The sequence below is a fragment of the Helianthus annuus genome, chromosome 11, assembly GCF_002127325.2.
Source record: "Helianthus annuus cultivar XRQ/B chromosome 11, HanXRQr2.0-SUNRISE, whole genome shotgun sequence".
Taxonomy (NCBI): domain Eukaryota; kingdom Viridiplantae; phylum Streptophyta; class Magnoliopsida; order Asterales; family Asteraceae; genus Helianthus; species Helianthus annuus.
In genome coordinates, this window is record NC_035443.2 from 11,664,253 (window position 1) to 11,683,995 (window position 19,743).

Below are 19,743 nucleotides of genomic sequence, written 5' to 3' on the forward strand. Positions count from 1 at the left end.
GTCTATAACACAGTTTTATGTTGTATGTAACAAGAAAAAGAAATGATGGATCCTAACCTCATAATTTTATTTATTTTTTAAAAAGTAAAAAAATCACATTGTGTACTTTTTTCGGTAAATAGGTCTAATCGTGTCGTATACAGATATCTATTGCCAGTCCTAGTATCTTTTAAAGGTAAACACCTTTACCATGAACCCACTAATTTGACCCAAAACCGACCCTTTTTAACTAAGCTGGTGTAGGAATCAGCTTTGCTAATTTAATTCTAATTTCTTGAATATGGGCTAAATGGAAGTCATTGGGCTGTGCTGTGCATTCACAAAACGAGAGGGGAAAACAAGAATTCTTTGTCTTGGGCTTTGGACCGCAATAACAAAAGAAATTTAGTGAAGCCCTATAATTCATTATTTAGGAATGGGTCTTGGGCCTTGATCTAGATGTTTGGGTTGCCCATAAATTAACCGAAGCACATAACTAAAAAGGGATATGCACAACATCAGGGGGCTTTGAAGGTGTCTAGGTTTTGCATGGAGAGGCTGTTTAGGGCTGTGATCGAAGAACGAAAAGTAGAGTTTTTATTCAAGGTTTAGAGCATTCACATTGGAGCCTTTATATTTATATATTTTATATAGTATAGAGAAAACAACAGAACACTATCATATTGGAGTCTCTGTAATAGAAAAAAATTACAGAAAACAAAGTAGAACTCTATATTTGGAAGCTCATATCAACCCTCTATATCTTTATTGTGAGTGTATAAGAAAGAAAAAAAATAATAAAATAAGTATTTGTGAGTATGATAAAGATAGAGATAGAGAGTTGCATGTGGAACGCTTTAAAAAACAAAATATAGAGGTAACTGCGTTTTCTAGTTGAATAATATAGATGTGGATGAAGATTCCAATGTGAATGCTCTTAGTTAATTAATTTTAGAGTAATCTTTCGACAACCCTACAAAACCTTTTGCCACTACGTACCCGTCCCGCCCTTTTCTCTGCAACTAACACTGCTAACTCAGACCACCCAACACCACCATACACCATCGTCCTCTACTCCCTTAGACCCTATCTTAATCCACACCTTCATTTAACTCTACCCCCATATGAACGCACAATACCTATTGTGGGTTTCAAGACCAAATCAACACTCCATGGAGCTATGTCGTTTATGCATCGGTGAAATCTCATAGATAACATTGTTATAAGGAAATACAAGGTCGATGATGAACAAGATAATGTAAAAAACTAATTGAGAATCAACGGAGGACCCAGAAAGAAGATGACTGTATGGATGGAATAGTTCCATTGTGCATAGATAATTTAGATTGAAATATTAATCAAACTGTTGTTGGGGGTTGTTTGTGACCTAAATTGGATTGTCTTGTATACTTTGGTGGTGGTTTTTTGGGGTTGTAGGTGATGTAGATAGTGTTGGTGCAGCGACGACGGTTGTGGTGGTGGGGAGAGGGGACTCACAGTGTAGTGAAAACCAAACCCCAGTGACACAGGTTTTTTTATTGGTGAAAATACGGTTTTGCTCCTAGTACAGTGTATTTCGTTAGGCACATAACGGAATATACTGACGGTAGTTGACCTTAGGGCTCTGATTGTAGCGAAAACCAAACCCCAGTGACTCAAGTATCCGTTTTATTAAAATAGGGACTAGGTTGATTCTGACAACATATCACAGGGACGCAAATTATAGTTTGCTCTTAGTTTTAAATGAAATTGATAGTGACAACATTTGATTTCTTTATGATTGTGATTGGCTAGTTTTTCCTTTTGTCAATCGAAGAAGTGGTAGGTCTTAGTTATTGAGTGTTCAAACAGGTTTTACTATTACATGGACATAATTTTGTTTGTGATGTTTGCAGTCTTTCAGTTTTCTATATCAATGATTGTTTTATGTATTTGTTTGGAGTTTTCAAGAGCGTCAAACGTGTGGAGTTTTGATTTAGAGGCAATTAGTTTGACATGTAGCTTTCGTGTATTTCTATTTGGTTAACAAACCATTAGGTCAATGTGGGCAGATTTCGTACCATGCAGTTATCCTTCAAAAAACTTCAAAACCTTTAGATGAATATGATTATGTCTATGTAATTTTCTAACTTGATAATTAACCAAGGTTATGCTTCTGGCTTCTGAAGTTGAACCTTAGGGGTGATTGTATTTTAATTATTTCTTACAAATAATTCAATTTTGAGTTTTCATTAGTATTTAATTAATAAAAATCTACCGAGTCAAAGATTAGTCTTAATTAAAATAACATTCATTGTAAATAATCAAATGAAATGTGTAGTATTGACCACATACTTCTTATGTATATGATACCCTACTTATCATATCTGGGTTAATTAGGTTTTTGCAGTTTTTGAACGACAATTATCATCATAGCGTCATTGTAGGAGAGCGAGTGCGCTTAGTCTTATATTGTCTTGTTTGATTTTGCTTTGACTGTTTGATTTAAACTTCATAAATTCAAAAGAAAATTGTTTTTGTTTATTATTTCATTTTTTTATTTTTATCATTGGTATTCAAGTTTGTTTATGAAGGCTCTTTCTTTGTAGACATAGTAAATTAGTACTTTGATCTTACATTGATGTTTGTGTGTAAAAGGCTATTGGCATCTGCATCAATTGTTCGTATTTATGGGCTGTTTGGTAGCCTCTTAATGACCATTCAGATGCTACCTCTTAATGGTTTAAAACCTCTGAATGAATAAGAGGTAACCTCAAGTCTGAATGGTTAAGAGGTAACCTCTGAATGGTAAATCTTCACATGTCACATTCTTCTATCTTCTCATTGGTAAAATTCTTAATGGTTCCATTAAAAGGTAGCCTATTAATGACCATTCAGAGGCTACCAAACAGCCCTTACTCATGTATCTTTAATTGTATTAATTAGCTATATCTATGTCAAATCAATAATCCTTTAAAGTAATTGCTTATTACTCATGTATCTTTATTTGTTTAGCTATATCTATGCTAAATCAATAATCCTTTAAAGTTAATTGCTTGTTTTTATTTTCTCATATATCTATGTCAAATCAAAATCAAAATCAAAAGGATGAATTTGGACATTTAAAAATGTTAATTAATTATATTTTGTTCACAAAGGGCCCAATTGCTTTATTTGTTTTTTTAGCCTCTAATTAAGTTGAGCCGACTCTGTATGTAGAATATTATTTTATTAATTTTTAGCGTTAATATAATACAATATAATATACACACCTACCAAAAAAAATCAATAACATGTTATTTTTTTCTTAATTGTAAAATATTTTAAGATCTTTAAAGTAATCTTTCCCATTGTTAAAAAAAAAAAAAAACTTCTTTTAAACAAAGTTATTTAGATCGTCTTTTTGTTTTTAATTATTTTACATTGCTTTCATTCTTTTTTTATATTTTTAAAAATATCTTCTTACTTTTAGAAAGGATTAAACTCATAAATGAATATAAATGCAAAATGTTTTATAACCGGATAAAAGACTTTATATTTTGTTTTTTTTAAAGTTTAAAATAATATTGTTTTCCAAATGGCATATAAGTGAATGAAAAACAAAAAAGAGTAAACTGCCATTTTAGTCCCTGAGGTTTGGTTACTTTTGCCACTTTAGTCTAAAACTCAAACCTTTTGCATCTGGGTCCCTGTGGTTTCAGTTTTATTGCCATTTTGGTCGAAAAATGAAATCAGGTCATACTTGTCTTATAAAATCCTGCAATTTTGTCATTTTCCTCAAAGGAAATCAGGTCATATTTGTCTTATAAAATATGGTATTTATTTATAAAAAAGAAATGATCATTTTGCCCCTGTGAAAAATGACAAAATAACAGGATTTTATAAGACAAATATGACCTGATTTCATTTTTGGACCAAAATGGCAATAAAACTGAAACCACAGGGACCCAGATACGAAAAGTTTAAGTTTTGGACTAAAATGGAAAAATTGACCAAACCACAGGGACCAAAATGGCAATTTGCTCAAAAAAAAAAAAAAGATAGACTTGGCTAAGAGTTAAACACGCTTTGTGTGTCCATATGGTGTTGGGTGATGAATCAATCAATCACATGAAAGTAGTTGCATAAGGGCCCTTATACTCCAATGTGCGTATTGGTACAAGACATGACATATAACAATAATTTCCTTGAAAAGATTATGGTCATATTTTTCCTTATTTTTTTGAGTTAATTACACAAATGGGTCCTGTGGTTTATACATAATTTCGCCTTTGGGTACTAACTTCTTTTTTTAACAGGTTTAGGTTCTATGGTTTCAATTTTGTAACACCTTTGTGTACTAACACCAAAATTAGTTAATTAATGACTAAAATACCCTTGCATTTTTTTAAGTTTATCAATGTAACACGTTTGGGTACTAACACCTAATTTTATTTAAGTTTAAATCAATTTTACAAAATCTATTTATTTTTTTATTTTCATTATTTTATTATATCTCTTAATTAACATAAACTCTATTTTTTTCATATTTTTATTAAATTTCTTATTTAACATAAAATCAACTTGTTACACCAGTATTTTTTTAAATAGATTTTTTAAATAAAATCTACTAGCTATATAGTTTTATGTAAATTAAATTTTCGTTTTCAATTTTGGATTGAAATGATTGATAATAATAAATATCTTTCATGTAAAAAATTTAAGCCTTTTTTTAACTCGTTTTTTTTGTTCATTTACATTTACTATTTTAGAAAGATATTTAATTTACATAAAACTATATAGCTAGGTATTTTAGATAAAACTATATAGCTAGGTATTTTAGATAAAACTAAAAAAATTTAAGCCTTTTTTTAACTCGTTTTTTTTTTTTGTAAAATAGATATTTAATTTACATAAAACTATATAGCTAGTAGATTTTACTGGTGCAACTAGTAGATTTTATGTAAATTAAATATCTTTCTAAAATAGTAAAATGTAAATGAACAAAAAACGAGTTAAAAATGGCTTAATTTTTTTACATGAAATATATTTATTATTATTATTATTATTATTATTATTATTATTATTATTATTATTATTATTATCAATCATATATATCCAAAATTCAAAACGAGTAAGGTTTACATTATTTAAAACTAGTAAGAAATTTAATTTACATAAAATTATATAGCTAGTAGATTTTATTTAAAAAAATACTGGTGTAACAAGTAGATTTTATGTTAAATAAGAAATTTAATAAAAATATGAAAATAAAAAAATAAATAGACTTTATGTTAATTAAGAGATATAATAAAAAGATGAAAATAAAAAAAATAAATAGATTTTGTAAAATTGATTTAAACTTAAATAAAATTAGGTGTTAGTACCCAAATGTGTTACATTGATAAACTTAAAAAAATGCAAGGGTCATTAATTTAACTAATTTTGGTGTTAGTACCCAAAGATGTTACAAAATTGAAACCATAGAACCTAAATCTGTTAAAATAAAAAGTTAGTACCCAAAGGCGAAATTAGGTATAAACCACAGGACCCATTTATGTAATTAACTCTATTTTTTTAGTAGATATTAACAAAGACTGTGAAATTAACATAAAAGAAAGAAAGAAAGAAAGAAAACAACATAAGCCAGTTTTGTAAAAACAAAAGTCCAACATAATTTGGCTACATTAAAAGAAAAATAAATGAACATAAAACAAGATAAAACTAAAGCTAGAGACCCTGCAACTTATTGAGACCAACACATACTATGTTGAGTGGGTGTGCTTGACAATCATTCCCATATACCAACCTCCATGAACCCATCTTCACTAGCACACCCTCTAAACATACCTACACAATTGAACCCATAAGCCACTTCACCCGTTTTCGACACCGCTATGAGCCCTGCTTGCCCTTCATCCAGCCTCTCTTTTATCACAAAATCCACTGCCTCTTGTAAACCCAACCCTTTGTACTCCATCACCGCGGCCACTTCTCGTGCAAGGGTTCCTCGGATAATGGCCTCGCCTTCACCTGTGCATGACACGCCACACGCATCACATGCGTATGTCCCTGCTCCGATAAGTGGGGAGTCTCCAATCCTGCCGGTCCTTTTGTTCATTAGCCCTCCTGTAGATGTTGCGGCTGCACAACGCCCTTGGCTATCAACGACCACACATCCCACTGTCTCTGGTGCGTAGACGCTTATTGGAAGACCGTTCATGCGTATTGGGCTCTCTACGCCGACTCCACATGACTCGTATCCGGTGGTTGGGATTCTATAATCAAACTATTGTTGCAAACCAAGAAAAATATTGTTTTATTTACAAAATGCAACTTTTAAACACACATTTTTTGGTCGTTAAGGTTTTGAAGGGTGTTTGTAGGTGGTTTATGTGTGTGTGTGTGTGTATGGGGGGGGGGGGGGGGGGGGCTTACAAGAGTAAACCTTATTAACTTCAAAATTTCCAAACAGACAAAAGCGCTTAGCCGACACTTTCACCAAAAGGGGGGCTAAGCAGGGTTTTTTCCCCAAAAAGTTCCAAAAGGCGGTTGTTTAGTCGAAGATTTTACCAAAGTTGACCGCTTAGCCAACGCTTTTGCCCAAAAACAAAGACTGAGAGCTAGCCGTCTCAGCCGACGGAGCTTACTTGGTGCAATCTGATTGGTCTGTTATTAGGATGTTTATTTTGGAAAACAAGTGTTTATAGGCAGTTTTCTAGGGGTATAGGCGGAATTTAAGTAAATATGACAAAGTGTAGCATGGGAACTTTCTCATACATAATTGATGTCCATCTGTACCACCAGACTACCTAGGACCACTTATATTCTCAACCCCCCTACAAACACTCCTCAAAATCCTAAAACACGTACATAAAGGACCAAAAAATCGTTGAACATAAAATATTTGCTAAAATAATTATTCTAGATGGTAGTTACCACAATGGAGTTGGCTTCCTTTGCTACTTTAAGCATCCCCACGTTGTCTTCAGTGATAAAATAGTCATTTTCTTCTCTTTCCACACCCTTCAATAGCACAAATCATAGCATGTTTAATTGGCACAACTTATGGTGACAAATACAAGTGTACAAGAAAAATAAAGTGGTTACCATTTGTTTGGCGAAATCTTCTGCGCCCGAAAAGGCCAGATACGAGTGTGGGGATTTGTCCATAACAAGACGAGCGAGCGAAACTGGATTCTTCACGGTGGTGAGACCAGACACCGCCCCACATCGCCTGCCAGGCCCATCCATGATGCTCGCTTCCATCTCCACCGTTCCCTTCTCTGTCAGCGCAGATCCACGCCCCGAGTTGAATATTGGGTCCGTTTCCAATTCACGAACCTGCACCATTTTCCATAATAATCACTAATATTAACCTTATACATGAAGTTCACCGTTTCAAAAAAAAATGGCATGAAAACCCTAACTTGCATCTCTAGAAAAGAAACGCAAAACGAGTATACACACACAATAGAGCAGGGTTCATTTAACAAACCGTATAATACACTTGTACGTTTTACTTTAAATATGATACATAAGTCGGTAACAAAACCTCATACGGTCATACCCCACTGTTTTTTTTTATTAAAGTATGACGTGAATAAATGCTTTATTCAGTTTTTTTTTTAATGGCTCAAATATTGTAAAACTAGCGAAATACGCTAGGCAAACAAGAAGTTATTTATTCAGTTCATTGGTTCTGAAAAAAACGTGTCCTCATGTCCAACACAAAAAGACAAGTGATACATAAAATCATACCACAAGTTCCACGACATCTATGGCGGCAGCGGACGATTGAAGAGCCGATATACCGAGATTCAGGCAACGAGTGAGTAGTAGTTTGGCCTGTTCTTGACGTTCGGTTGGGAGGTTAGGGTCGACACCGGCACCACCGTGCACAGCTATAGCCCACCCAACCATTTTTAAGGCTCTAGAACACACACAAACACTGGCTAGGTTTAAGGTTTGTGTGTGTTTTTAAGGAATGAGATGAGTGGGCGATGATTAAGGTGGCTGAAGGGTGTTATTTATAGGGCGGATACGGATTCCAAAAATTAGATTCAATTGAATTTTTATATAAAAGAAAGTATAGTATTTAGTCAAAGTTGGTCTTGGCTGCTAAAAAACTAAAAAATAAAAGTTTAGTAAGTGGGTAGCTCCAGACACGTGGGAAGAGTCACGTGTCTGTTTGATAGAGGTGGGTTTGGTTTTCATTTTGAAGTTTGTGTTACGATTCTCATGAACTATGGGCCCGACACGAGATTCTTTCCAAGATTCATGATTCTTCATGTGGAATTAATATATATTTCTGCCTACTAAAGAAGTTACAATTTGTTTTTTCCTACACCTACTGCATTGGCTAGTATTGCTATCTATTATCTTGGATATTTTAGTATAATCCGGATTAACTTAACTTGGTGACTAAACTAAATTATAATATATATCGAAAAAGTTAGAAGGTGTGAGAGTGCATGTTTGTTCGAGTTGTTATAATTCTAAGGGGGCAACGGACCTCTTGGTCTCGGGGGCAGCGCCTCGGGAGCAGGGTCCAAGGGGTAAAGCCCCTGGCTGGGGTTGAGCCCCTGGTTCATTCACATTTACTGGTTCCAGCCTTTGATCCCCAAATTCGAAATTAGGGTTCTTGGTTACATTTACTGGTTGATTCACAAATTTGCAATACACGCATATTAAGTTCTGTTCTCGAAATCAGAGTTGTATCCAATTAAATTATTTGGGAGAACCACCAAAATAATTTGACTTGAGAGTGATTAGACTCCTCTCTGATTATCCGTGTTTACAAAATTCCCCAACATATTATACTATATTATACATGTAACTAGTGGAATTTCTTACTCTAGCGAGAATTTGTTCGATATCAGTTTCGTTTGTTAGGGTGGATATACTGTCAGGCCATACGGTGTAGCAATTAAAAGAAAAAAAAATCAAGAAATAAAGTCCTAATATGCCTAGATATCGACACGTGTTTTATATCGATCAAAAACCATCAAAATGAATACCATTAACTATTCTGATAACATCAACACCAATTCTGATAATTCCGATACTCTTAGCAATGTTGGTCAGTTGGAATTGATTTGTTCGTCACGCCACTGGTCCTGACACTTGTTATAGGTTACTATGCCAAAAAACAATATATATTGAATACAACTCCGGTTTTAGAAAAAAATTATGCCGGAATGTGACGATTTTTTAAACACGGTAACACATTCAATGGGTTAAACACATATATTGCTTATATTATATTACAACAACATATCTAGCACAACATTCGACAACAACTTCCAAGGGAGAATCTTTTAGTGCATTTTAGCTTGTTTGTTGTTGTAGCAATTAGGGTAGTCGTGTGCACTGAATAAGTGATTGTAAGGAAATGATCAGGCTAATCATTTACATTTGTTTAGAGTGCGCGACTTGATCATTTAAAGCCACATTATAATAGCCTGATCATTTGCATTGTTTGATAGCCTTAGGTTCATAACCGTTGATTGTTAGACCTTTTCTGGCGAGAGAGTGTGTGTAGATGTGAGGGGGGATCATATATAAGAGATGATCTCTCGGGGTGTGTGTGTGTGTGATGTAAACTCTTTAAGTATAATCAATCTGTGTTGGTTCATTTGTTTAACATTTATTTACTAAATTTGGTCGTTTATCTACCATGTTCAATCCAAAACGTGCACTTTCAATTGGTATCAGAGTAGGTTCTAGATCTAATCAATCTAATAGTCGATTAAATCAATGAGCTCTTGATTTTGTGTATATTTTGGATCAAAAACGTATTTGATTGTTAAAATCTGATCGGCTAGGGTTAGTATTCATTAAAATTTGAGTCGTTTAATCCATTTTGGTGTTGATCTTGATAAGTTTTTGAAGAAACTATGGTTTTAATATGTCGCAACTAATTTTGGTTTGAAATTGATCCAAAACATGTTTATTTGTCAAAATTGACCGGTTAGGGTTATTATGTTTGCGTTTCTGAGTATATTGATCCGTTCATCATCGAATTTCATTAAGATTTGATAGTTTTAGCGATTTTCCGGCAAAGATCTTACCGAAAAAGATGATATGAGGTCGGGTAACCATCACCGAAATGTTAATACATTCATATCGTTTACCATATTGTTAGCGATCATGTCTTCATGTTTATGTTTCTCTTAGGGATTTTCCAAATCGTTTATAATTTTAGCTAGTTCGTTTGAATTCTAGGTGGCGGTCTGGGTAGATCATTTGAATTTAGGTGTAGCGATCAAGGAATATTATTTGTATGTGGTTTAACGATGCGCTGATCATTTACTGAACTGTCAAGTTCGTTTAGAATTCTTATTTAGCGAGTTGCAAATGATCTCGTGATATCATTTAAGAATATCTTATACGATTTGTGATCCTATAGTGAACAAGACTTGTTCGTTTAAGGTATCTTAGTGATCAAGGTCCTTTCCAAACGATCTTGTAGAATGTTTAATATTTTTCAAATGATCAAGGACATTCTAAACAATCTAGGGCAATTTCAAATGATCAAGGGTATTTTTAAATGATCAAGTTGATTGTTTGTACAGTTTCTAATCGTTTGAGCAGGTTGTTATGGTTTTCAAGATGATCCGTTTCGAGATGTTTACTCGTGCTATTCCGAAGACGCAATCATCGTCCAAAAACAAAGTATTTTTGAAAAATTTTCTTAAATAAAAACTTTCTTGAAAATACTAAACAATGGGATGATAATTGTGGAAAATTTTGGCAGCATATTTTCAGGGCGTTACGCGTTCAGTTTTTAGCGTCAGAAACGAGTTTTCGGGAGCACATTGGATCAGTCGGTGATCAGTTTGTGATGACAGAGACGTGAGTTAATAAATATTGTAGGGTAGTCACGAATACCGGTACATATGTCAAATTTGATGATGTGACTATTATGGGCCAAAACGACGCATTTTGGCTAAAGCGTCAATTTATCCGCATTTAAAGCTAGACCATCTAATTTTACGCATGTTGAGTTTAAAGAAATGTGAATTTACCGAGAATGAGTGGGAATAATATTTTTAGAAATTGTTTAACTCTTAAACAATTCGGGTGATATTTGCAACAATATTCGAATGGTTTGACATAGAGATCTAATAAAGGTTTGCATAGTGTCAGGATAACCGTTTTGTTAATCAACAGTTGATTATTAATGAGCTAAGAGTTTTGTAAACAAAAAGAGATTTTAGATTTTTGTGCTATTTGACTTATTTGATGTGGATCAGTGTAGTGTTCGAAGTTTCTATCAATCGTCCGTTGGGTTTTGAAAATCAAAGGATCGAAGCAATGGTGAAGTTGTGTTAAACCAAACACAGATGGGATTATCATTGAGATGAAGAAACTATATTGCTTGGTTTCGAGTTTGATAATTCATGTGAAGATTGGAGTGTGTTAACCGGAGGATCATGTCATTACCGTGTAGATGAATTCTTATTGTGTTTGAGTTTTCGAGACAAAATTGATGAATTGTTGCAAACAATTGAAAGACCGAGCCTTTATCATTTGCCGATCAGCAAAAATGTTTGATCATGCGTAAATCTAGCCTAAGAGGAGGTGATGGTAGTCGATCAAGTTTGATTTTCTGGCTAATTAGATATGCGTACTTTGAGGGGGGGGGGTCTGATAGAGAAGCTTTAAGGATTTGGTTTTGCTCAACAACTCGAGTCAAAGTTTTTGGAAACCTAAAGCATCAGTCAAGAGGGAGTCTTTTGACGTATTTGAGATGACATCCATAGATACATGACTAAAGTTGCAACATATTCAACACAACATTTGACAACAACGTCCAAGGGGAATCTGTTAGTGCATTATAGTTTGTTCGTTGTTGTACGAATAGGCTTAGTGTAGTCGTGTATGCTGAATAGGTTATTGTAAGCAAATGATCAGGCTGATCATTTACATTTGTAAACGATCAAGCTGAATGTTTAGAGTGTGCATATTGATCATTTAAAGCCACACTATAAATAGCCAGATTATTTGCATTGTTTCATAACCTTAGGTTCATAACCTTTGAATGTTTAGAGTGGCCTTCCTCATTTGTTCTTGATCGTTTCAATTGTTGTGAATCGTCACCCATTAAAGCAATACCAGCCCAACACAGGCTATGGCAGACAACTTCCCACGCCGTCATATGTGGAAAGCCACTTTTCTTAACTTGACTCATGTAATCTTCCATCGTCTTGCTAGGTAGTTGTTCCTCGTCCTCGCCACTTTGTCTTGCTAAACCGACCCGATTTTGAGAAATTTCTCCTCGGTTTGGGGGGGGGGGGTGTTCCAACCCGTGAACGGACTCCCCAGCTCCTGTCAGTGGCCGACTTTGTGTGTCCTTAAAATACTAAAAAGATTTAAAAAATGTTGCCCCGCCGTTAAATTAAAGGGAACGGTGTACCTTTAGTGAATGTAATAGGATGTGAATAAATGTAATCAATCATACATGTTCATAGATGAAGCCAAATCACATTTTAATGACGGTATTCATATGCAGGGTTGGGATTTAGAGAAAACGGTAGAAAGTGTGAGAACGGTGAGAACGCTTATCGATCGTCTGATCAAAACAATCTAGGGACTAGATTGGCACGGTGGCGTTTTCGTAAATATAATCAATTTTATTACGTGGACGCGCTTCATTAAGGGTAAAAGGGTCTTTTGACTTCTCCACACAAAACGCCATCTCATGAAATAAAACGCCAAAAACAAAAATCACAGACCATTCTATGTAAAAACGCCATTAGATATAAAACGCCAAACTTAATTATAGTAAATCCCGCCTAAAAAACGGCCAAAAAATCCTATATATACAACATCTCAAACCTTCAATTAAAAACACACACAAAAACCCAAACGCCATATTTGATATATCCCATTCGCCTTAGAACGCCAAAAACCCCAAACATCAAATATCTTCTAACCCAAAACGTTTTTTTGAAATCCAGTTTGGTTGTGTGTAAGATTTCGCTCAATGAAATGGACAAAATCCTTAAGTGAGGATATTGTCCATTTCATTGAGTAAAATCTTATTGACTTATCCTCAACTTCCATCCAATTTATAACGCCAAAACATACAAAAACATTATTGAGGTTTGCTGTCAATAAAGTTTAGCCGTATGGGGTGGACAACATTGTCAGTTATCTTTCTTAACCGAGGTTTAAGGTGCTCTTATTTCGTGGCGTTCTTTTTATTGATTTTAGCATGATCAAATTTTGAGGTTTAAGGTGCTCTTATTTCGTGGCCTTCTTTTTATTGGTAAAACGCCAAAAAAGTTAAAAAATCAAACATCGTTCATAGTGAAATTCAAGATTGTTGGCTGAAGGGTCTAAACTCAATAACATTTTGCTGCATGAGATGGGCAAATCTTCAAGAAAAAGATGTTGATGTCAGACTGTGTGCTTCCAAACAGCCACGCAAAAAACTACTTGAAAAACAAAAAAACAAAATGAATCATACGAAAGTCGAACCAGCCAGTTAACATGATTCAAAAAAGAAGAAAGAGATTGGTGACAGTGAAGATTTGGAAGATCAATTGTTTATGTATTCTTTTTTTTTTATTTTGCTTTTCAGTTGATTGTTATATAATAAAAACGTCATATATAATAAAAACGCCAAAACAGCCAAAATGCTTGTTTAAACGATATCATCCCGTTAAACACCCCCAAAAACTCCCAAACTATAATAAAATTACTTTGAAAAAGTATTATAAAAAACCCAAAAAAAATAAATAAAAAATAAAAAGCAAACTTGAAAATGTAACTAGAAACAGTAAATACAAATCAGTAATACTGAAGATAGGGAAAATTTATTATATTAGAATCTAAAACGCCAAACTTGAAAGATGGGACGTGTTACAGACTTAAGAGATAAAGCTTATCAAAAACAATAATTACAATCAGTAACTGAAAAGACGAATACTTTATTATAATAATGCACCACCTAACTTAGGCGCCAAAAAGACATCCTATAAAATGATACGTCTCAGCAACTTCCATTTGATCAAACAAAAAAAAAACAAACGCCAATACTACTAAATACCACTCACTGTAAAACGCCAAAAAATAAAAAAAAAATCAAAGATGACTAATATGCTTTATTGGATATTCAGAATTGTTCTTCATAAAGTTTCACTAAATGAATTGTTATTGGAGGGAAGTAACTCAGAAAGATTTTGCTGTGCATGAGATGGACAAAAATTCAAGAAAAAGATACTTATGCCAGTCATATGGCATTTTGTATTTTTTGTTCTTGAAGAAGGTTGAATAAGGAGAAGAGATCAATGGCACTGAAGAGTGGGTTGATTATAAAGATGAAGATCAAGATAAATAAAAAGCGAAAAACCTACTCACACGTCATAGATCTATGTCCCCAAACATCCACAAAAAAAAGTTAGTTCAACAGACGAGCAGGCAAAATAATCAAACCGATGGGTTTGTTAAGTTTTACATAAAACGCCATATATTTGGTGACAGTTCTTGTACTATTAAATAAGAGAGAGACTGAACCTTTTAGAAGCAACTTTTTTTTAAATGAGTTGCATTTGACTCTAATGCAACTTAGTTGAAAACAAAAGTTGCATAAAAAGATCTAATGTAACCCTTTTCATAAAAAGTTGCATAATTATATTGAATTTGCAACTTTTTTTATTTAAAGTTGCATATTTTACTATAAATTGCAACTTTTTTTATTAAAAGGTTGCAACTTTTGTTAGAGATATTCTATTGAGAAAATTATACGAGATATATTCCATAAAACAAGTTGTAACTCTTATTATAAAAAATTGCATTGTTAAAATTACATTTTCTTTCTTTTAAGTCTAGCATGTCTCAAGTTTCACATCTGATTAATTACATTTTTCACGATTTTTTTTATGTATTTCTGTTTATTAAGGTGCATCATGCAATTTTAATACTTTATATGTGTATATTTATATTTATATTTATATCAGTAACCATTTGAAAATGAACATAAATAATTAACTTTTATAACGTAACTAAACTATTTATTTATTATTAATTTATATACTTATATATTTTATATGCTTAATCAAAATCAAATTAAACTATTTATTAGTTAAATAACATGTAGTTTTGTAAAAATATTTAAGTTTCCCTCCAACTATGACTTTTCACAAAAGAAAAATTTATTTCCCTCCCTGAGAAAATTCAATTTGCTTCCTCCCTCCCATTTTAGCCTAAAACGGTTGAGGTCCTCTCTCCTCTGACCTAAATCGACCATAACCCTCCACTCAAATGGCCTCCACGATTATGCCCTATGACAATCGCACATTTCTAGCAGAGCCCCGTAGCAGCCCTATGACATGTTGATTTTGCCCGCTGAAACCCATCTGTAATTCTTCATCGCAGTTGTTTGTCGTCGTTCTACCTTAGAAATTGACCCCGACGAATTACCTCTACTACAACCATCGGCCTCAATCGAAATCTCTTGTAAGTTTGTTAAAGTAAAATGTCCGAAGATGCATACCAACTGCTCGATGCAATGCTTTAACCAAAACGATTTCTTTTTCACATGCTTTTTTACTAGATTATGGAACTTTGATAATATATTTCTGTTGATACTTGAAATTCGTAAATTCTTACATGCAACCCTAAAAAGGAGAAGTCATGAATCTGTGTTGTTGGCGGTGATATGAACAGAAATACGCTGCAACCTGTTGAAAGTTGTGGTTATTATGTTTTCTCCCATGTAAGATTATTAGTAAAATATAAGAACTTCGATGAGAGATTGTATTTCATTTTTTCACCCATGAATGATATGTTTTTGTTGTTTTGCTGTACTGTGAACCGTCATTTCTAAAACAGGCTTTTTGGGACACTTTTAAACAAATGAAGTTTCAAAGCAACGGGATTACATCTTATAGAGGATATGATTGTTTTGTTTCAGTTTTTAAGGTAAATTTCACAGCTCTGAGCTCTTAAAAGTATGATGAAACTCAGCAAAACATCATTTGGTTCTTGAAAGTAACAGGAGAACTGGTTTAGTTTTTGATGTAAATAAGCAGCTGGCATGAAGAATCTCTCAAACAGGTAAATGAAATCCCTAGCATGATCTAACTCCACTTAGTATAGTTTATTTTTCCACTTGTTAACTAGTATATTTAATTAACTGATGGTGGCTAATTAGCTTATTAAATTTTGGAAAAGCTAATAAACTTAGTTCCAACAACTTCTTAGCTTATCAACTTAATTAAGCTTATAGGCTTAATATAAACTCATGAGCTGTTAACAATACACCTCACTGTTATTGTCTACTGTTACTTAAGGTGTTTATCCATAAACCGTTTTTTAATGATAGGTTACATAATGTTTTGATGCTTTATTTTGGTTTAGGTATGATGGAGTTACTTATATGAAGTATTTGGATTCACTGAGAGTTTCTGAAGGTACTTTTTTAGCCTGTCATCGGCGTATTAAACAAATCCGAGCTATACTATATAAAATTTAGGAGTTTATAAAATCATTAGTCTGTTTTGACGATATCGTGCTAATGTTTACTTAGTTGAAAGGTTACATACTTACATCTCTTGACTAGCTCTCTTTTCACTCTACTCTTTGCTTTTTAATTTTTTTTCTTTTTTGTGATTGCTAGCTTATATCCAGTGATTAAAACTTAATGTGCTTTATTTGTGTGTGAATTTTGAAAAGTTGAACTCGATTAAGTTGTAGAAATTTTAATTTGAGAGTAACTACAATACAAGTTTTAAAAATTTGATTGAGTTAAATTTTAGTCCTCTGGTTGGGCCATTTTGTCAGTTTAGTCCAAAGGTTTCATTTTTCGCATTTGGGTCCAAAAATGTTTCATCATTGCCATTTTAGTCCATTGGGTTAACTCAATCCTTTTTTTTGTTAACGAGAAGCGCAATTCGGTCATTTTATATGTAATTCTGTGAACTAAAAGGGCAATTTGGAAATTACCTTGCTTTTCTCGTTAACATAAATAATGGATGAAGTTAACCCAGTGGACTAAAATGGCAACGGTGGACCTTTTTGGAACCACATGTAAAAAATGAAACCTTTGGATTAAACTGGCAAAATGGCCCAATCCACTTGGACTAAAATGGCATTTAACTCAATTTGATTGGTTTGACTGCATACCAAGACGAAGAGTTGAAAATCTCATGAAAGTAGGTTTGTAGTTGTGATTGAGATGTAACTACTAAAACTTAGATGAACTATAATATTCTTGATTCGTGTATGTAGTTTGAAATGCAATTTGCAGCCTCACATCCACTCCATTTGAGGATGCAGTGTATCGAAGATGACAATGTATGGCTGTATTTGAGTTTATGTGATGTTCCTATCTTAAATGTTTAAATAGATTCTATTCAAAAAATGCTTTAGCAGTTCCGGTTTTAAACTGTTAGAATTGAACTTTTTATCATTCTTTTGTTGAAGGTTTAAGTTGTGAACTTTGGATTTGTTTGGTACAGCTACTTATAAATTTACCTATGAGCGACACCATTAAGAAGTATTTATTAATCAACTAAATGGTAAGGTTATAAGCTATTTATTCTCAAGATAAAACCAACAAGGATAAATCCTGTATTGATAAGTTTCTATTTTGATATGAAGCAGTGGAGGCAGAGGCACAAGTCGCTTGAGTGTAAGATATTCTTTCTACAGAACTTGAAAAGGTTCATTACTACAAGAACTTATTAGTATCTTTTACTATTGATAACTTGTGCCAACAAACACTTAATTGTATAATTTAGGTTATATCTTGTACAATGCCTTCTTTGTTGCTATGTTGTTCGTTTCTAGTTTCTAGACTTTCTATTTGTTTGACTGTGATTTTTATGTTGCAGGCACAGAAGGAATATTACGCTACTGACATAATGACGTTTCACAAGAACCTCAGAAAGTATCATTTCATATGCCCTTCGACTCTTATATACATATTTGTTTTTAAATAGTGGATGTATCAGCTGGCTTACTATTATATTCTCTGTTACATTATAAATATAAGTAAATTGAAAGCTTTTTGTTTCTTTTTTCAATTTTTCTTTTAGTTAAGTTGAAGTGTGAATTAGGTTTTCAATGTTTTATTTGATAGTTAGCCGATATGTCATACTCTGCACGTTATAGGCTGCAGCTTCTCCGTTTGCATTTTTGAAGATCATGAAAGGAAAAAAGTCGAGCTCGAAGTTATGCAAAAAGATATTTGCAGCTAGTGAAATATTTTGGAAGCTATGATGCGAAAGGTTATAAAACAATTACCGGTTGAAGATCTAGAGTAGAATGTTTCCATTTCTCTTCTTGTTATTGACACTTTTTTGTTGACTATATCGATTTGAGTTTAATTTACATGTAAAGTACACTATTTGATTATCAATGATGTTTGTGTTTTTATTTTTTTTGGTGTAATTGTTATTAGATGCATATTAATTACTAGCAATTGAATTATGTTACAATGTTGCATTTGGGTGTAGAAAAGGTTGCATTTGAATATATAAAAAGTTGCGTTTAAGTCTATAAAAGGTTGCATTTTCGTAGCTAAATATACTAAAAGTTGCATTTTAAAGTAAAAAAAGTGGCATTAGATTGTTAAAAGGTTGGATGTAAAAAAGGTTGCATTTACTATTTAAATGCAACACTTTCAAAAATGGTTGCATTAGACTTTGAAAAGGTTGCATTAGATCTAATGCAACTTCGCCTAATGCAGCTTTTGATAAAAGGTTGCATTAGGTCTAATGCAACCTTTTTATAGCCTAATGCAACATTTTATTGGGGTTGCAATAGCTTCATTTTCTTGTAGTGGAGATCCGATTAGGATTTTTAATTTATTTTCTTCGCTTGTATTTTTTTTTCCTGTGGTTGAAATATAATCTAACAATAGTAAAATGTCAAGATACCACAAACGCCAAAATATTTATAACAATGGGCCATCTTGTTTAAAACGCCTTGAAAAACGTCATTCAAATATATTTCCTGACCCCCTGGGTTCCAATGGCATACGATTTGAATAAACGCCATAAACGCCAAAATGTTAATACGATGAAACCGTTAAATGTTATTAATTATTGAATTTGGTTAACGCCAAAAATCTTAAAAACCAAAAATTAAAACAATATTGGGAAAAGCGGAACTGTAAAAGCAGAAGATGAAATGACAAAAAAAGCCCCTCCGCCCTTTTCTAAGCGGCGTAACACGTGTTGGGCCAGCAAGTTTTCTCACCGTTCTCACACTTTTAAGCGTTTTCTCCTGATCTCGTTTCTTCATATCCATATACATGTACATAAATTATTTATCTGTACAGTACATGTACACACATTATGGTGAGGGCTATTTTCGTCAGTCTAGGTACACACGGTTTGGGAGCAATATACATAAGTTGGACAAACTACTCTAATAGGCTAGACGCTCAACTGCATTTGGGAAGGTTCCTGCGTAATGAAAATCATTACATTAGTTAGTGATAGTTTGGTACTTTGGTACACCGTTATAATGGGTTACACACATAATTACACAATAGTTTGTGATAGTTTGGTACACCGTCATCGAAACTTTTTAGACGCACCATTAGCAAACTCCTAATAGTGTTATTAGTTTGGAGAAGAAAATATAACAAGACCATTATTATATTAGAAGAAGAAAATATAACAAGACAATTATTAAATTAGAAAAAGTAAAATTATGAATTTTATCTACTACTTCTAATAAAGCAAAACAAGCTTAAGCCACATGGCATTAGCTTAAGTCATTACTTGCCACGTGGCATTTGCTTAGACCATTTTTTTTTGCTTTTTCCGCTAAAACCGTCCTCCT

General features: G+C 33.2%; 1 protein-coding gene and 2 long non-coding RNA genes across 18 annotated transcripts in view; 2 read left to right on the forward strand and 1 right to left on the reverse strand.

Moving 5' to 3' along the window:
• Positions 1–19,743, forward strand: part of LOC118483878 — a 45,818-nt gene that overhangs the window by 22,004 nt on the left and 4,071 nt on the right. The window lies entirely within an intron of this gene.
• On the reverse strand, positions 5,538–7,952 carry LOC110890936 (probable isoaspartyl peptidase/L-asparaginase 2). The gene is made up of 4 exons (XM_022138579.2): positions 7,699–7,952; positions 7,048–7,281; positions 6,877–6,963; positions 5,538–6,226 (listed from the first exon to the last, which is right to left on the reverse strand). The coding sequence occupies exons 1-4, from the start codon at positions 7,858–7,860 to the stop codon at positions 5,729–5,731; spliced, it is 981 nt and encodes a 326-aa protein (XP_021994271.1). The 5' UTR covers positions 7,861–7,952; the 3' UTR covers positions 5,538–5,728.
• On the forward strand, positions 15,105–18,329 carry LOC110889602. 16 transcript variants are annotated; one of them, XR_004872011.1, is made up of 8 exons: positions 15,105–15,664; positions 15,781–15,870; positions 15,947–16,005; positions 16,309–16,361; positions 17,409–17,468; positions 17,551–17,612; positions 17,784–17,839; positions 18,032–18,329. It is a non-coding gene; the product is annotated as an uncharacterized LOC110889602 (long non-coding RNA). The 16 variants fall into 16 exon arrangements; XR_002563722.2 differs by adding an exon at positions 17,179–17,244 and having other exon boundaries at positions 15,105–15,405; positions 15,781–16,005; positions 17,374–17,468; XR_002563728.2 differs by adding an exon at positions 17,179–17,244 and having other exon boundaries at positions 15,105–15,405; positions 15,781–16,005; positions 17,374–17,468; positions 17,554–17,612.

Coding starts and splice junctions, on each gene's coding strand:
- LOC110890936 (XM_022138579.2), bottom strand. CDS start 7,860: ATGGTTGGGTGGGCTATAGCTGTGCACGGTGGTGCCGGTGTCGACCCT. Junction 7,282..7,698: donor TAGATGTCGTGGAACTTGTG/GTATGATTTTAT, acceptor AAAATGGTGCAG/GTTCGTGAATTGGAAACGGA. Junction 6,227..6,876: donor AGGAAGCCAACTCCATTGTG/GTAACTACCATC, acceptor TTGCAACAATAG/TTTGATTATAGAATCCCAAC.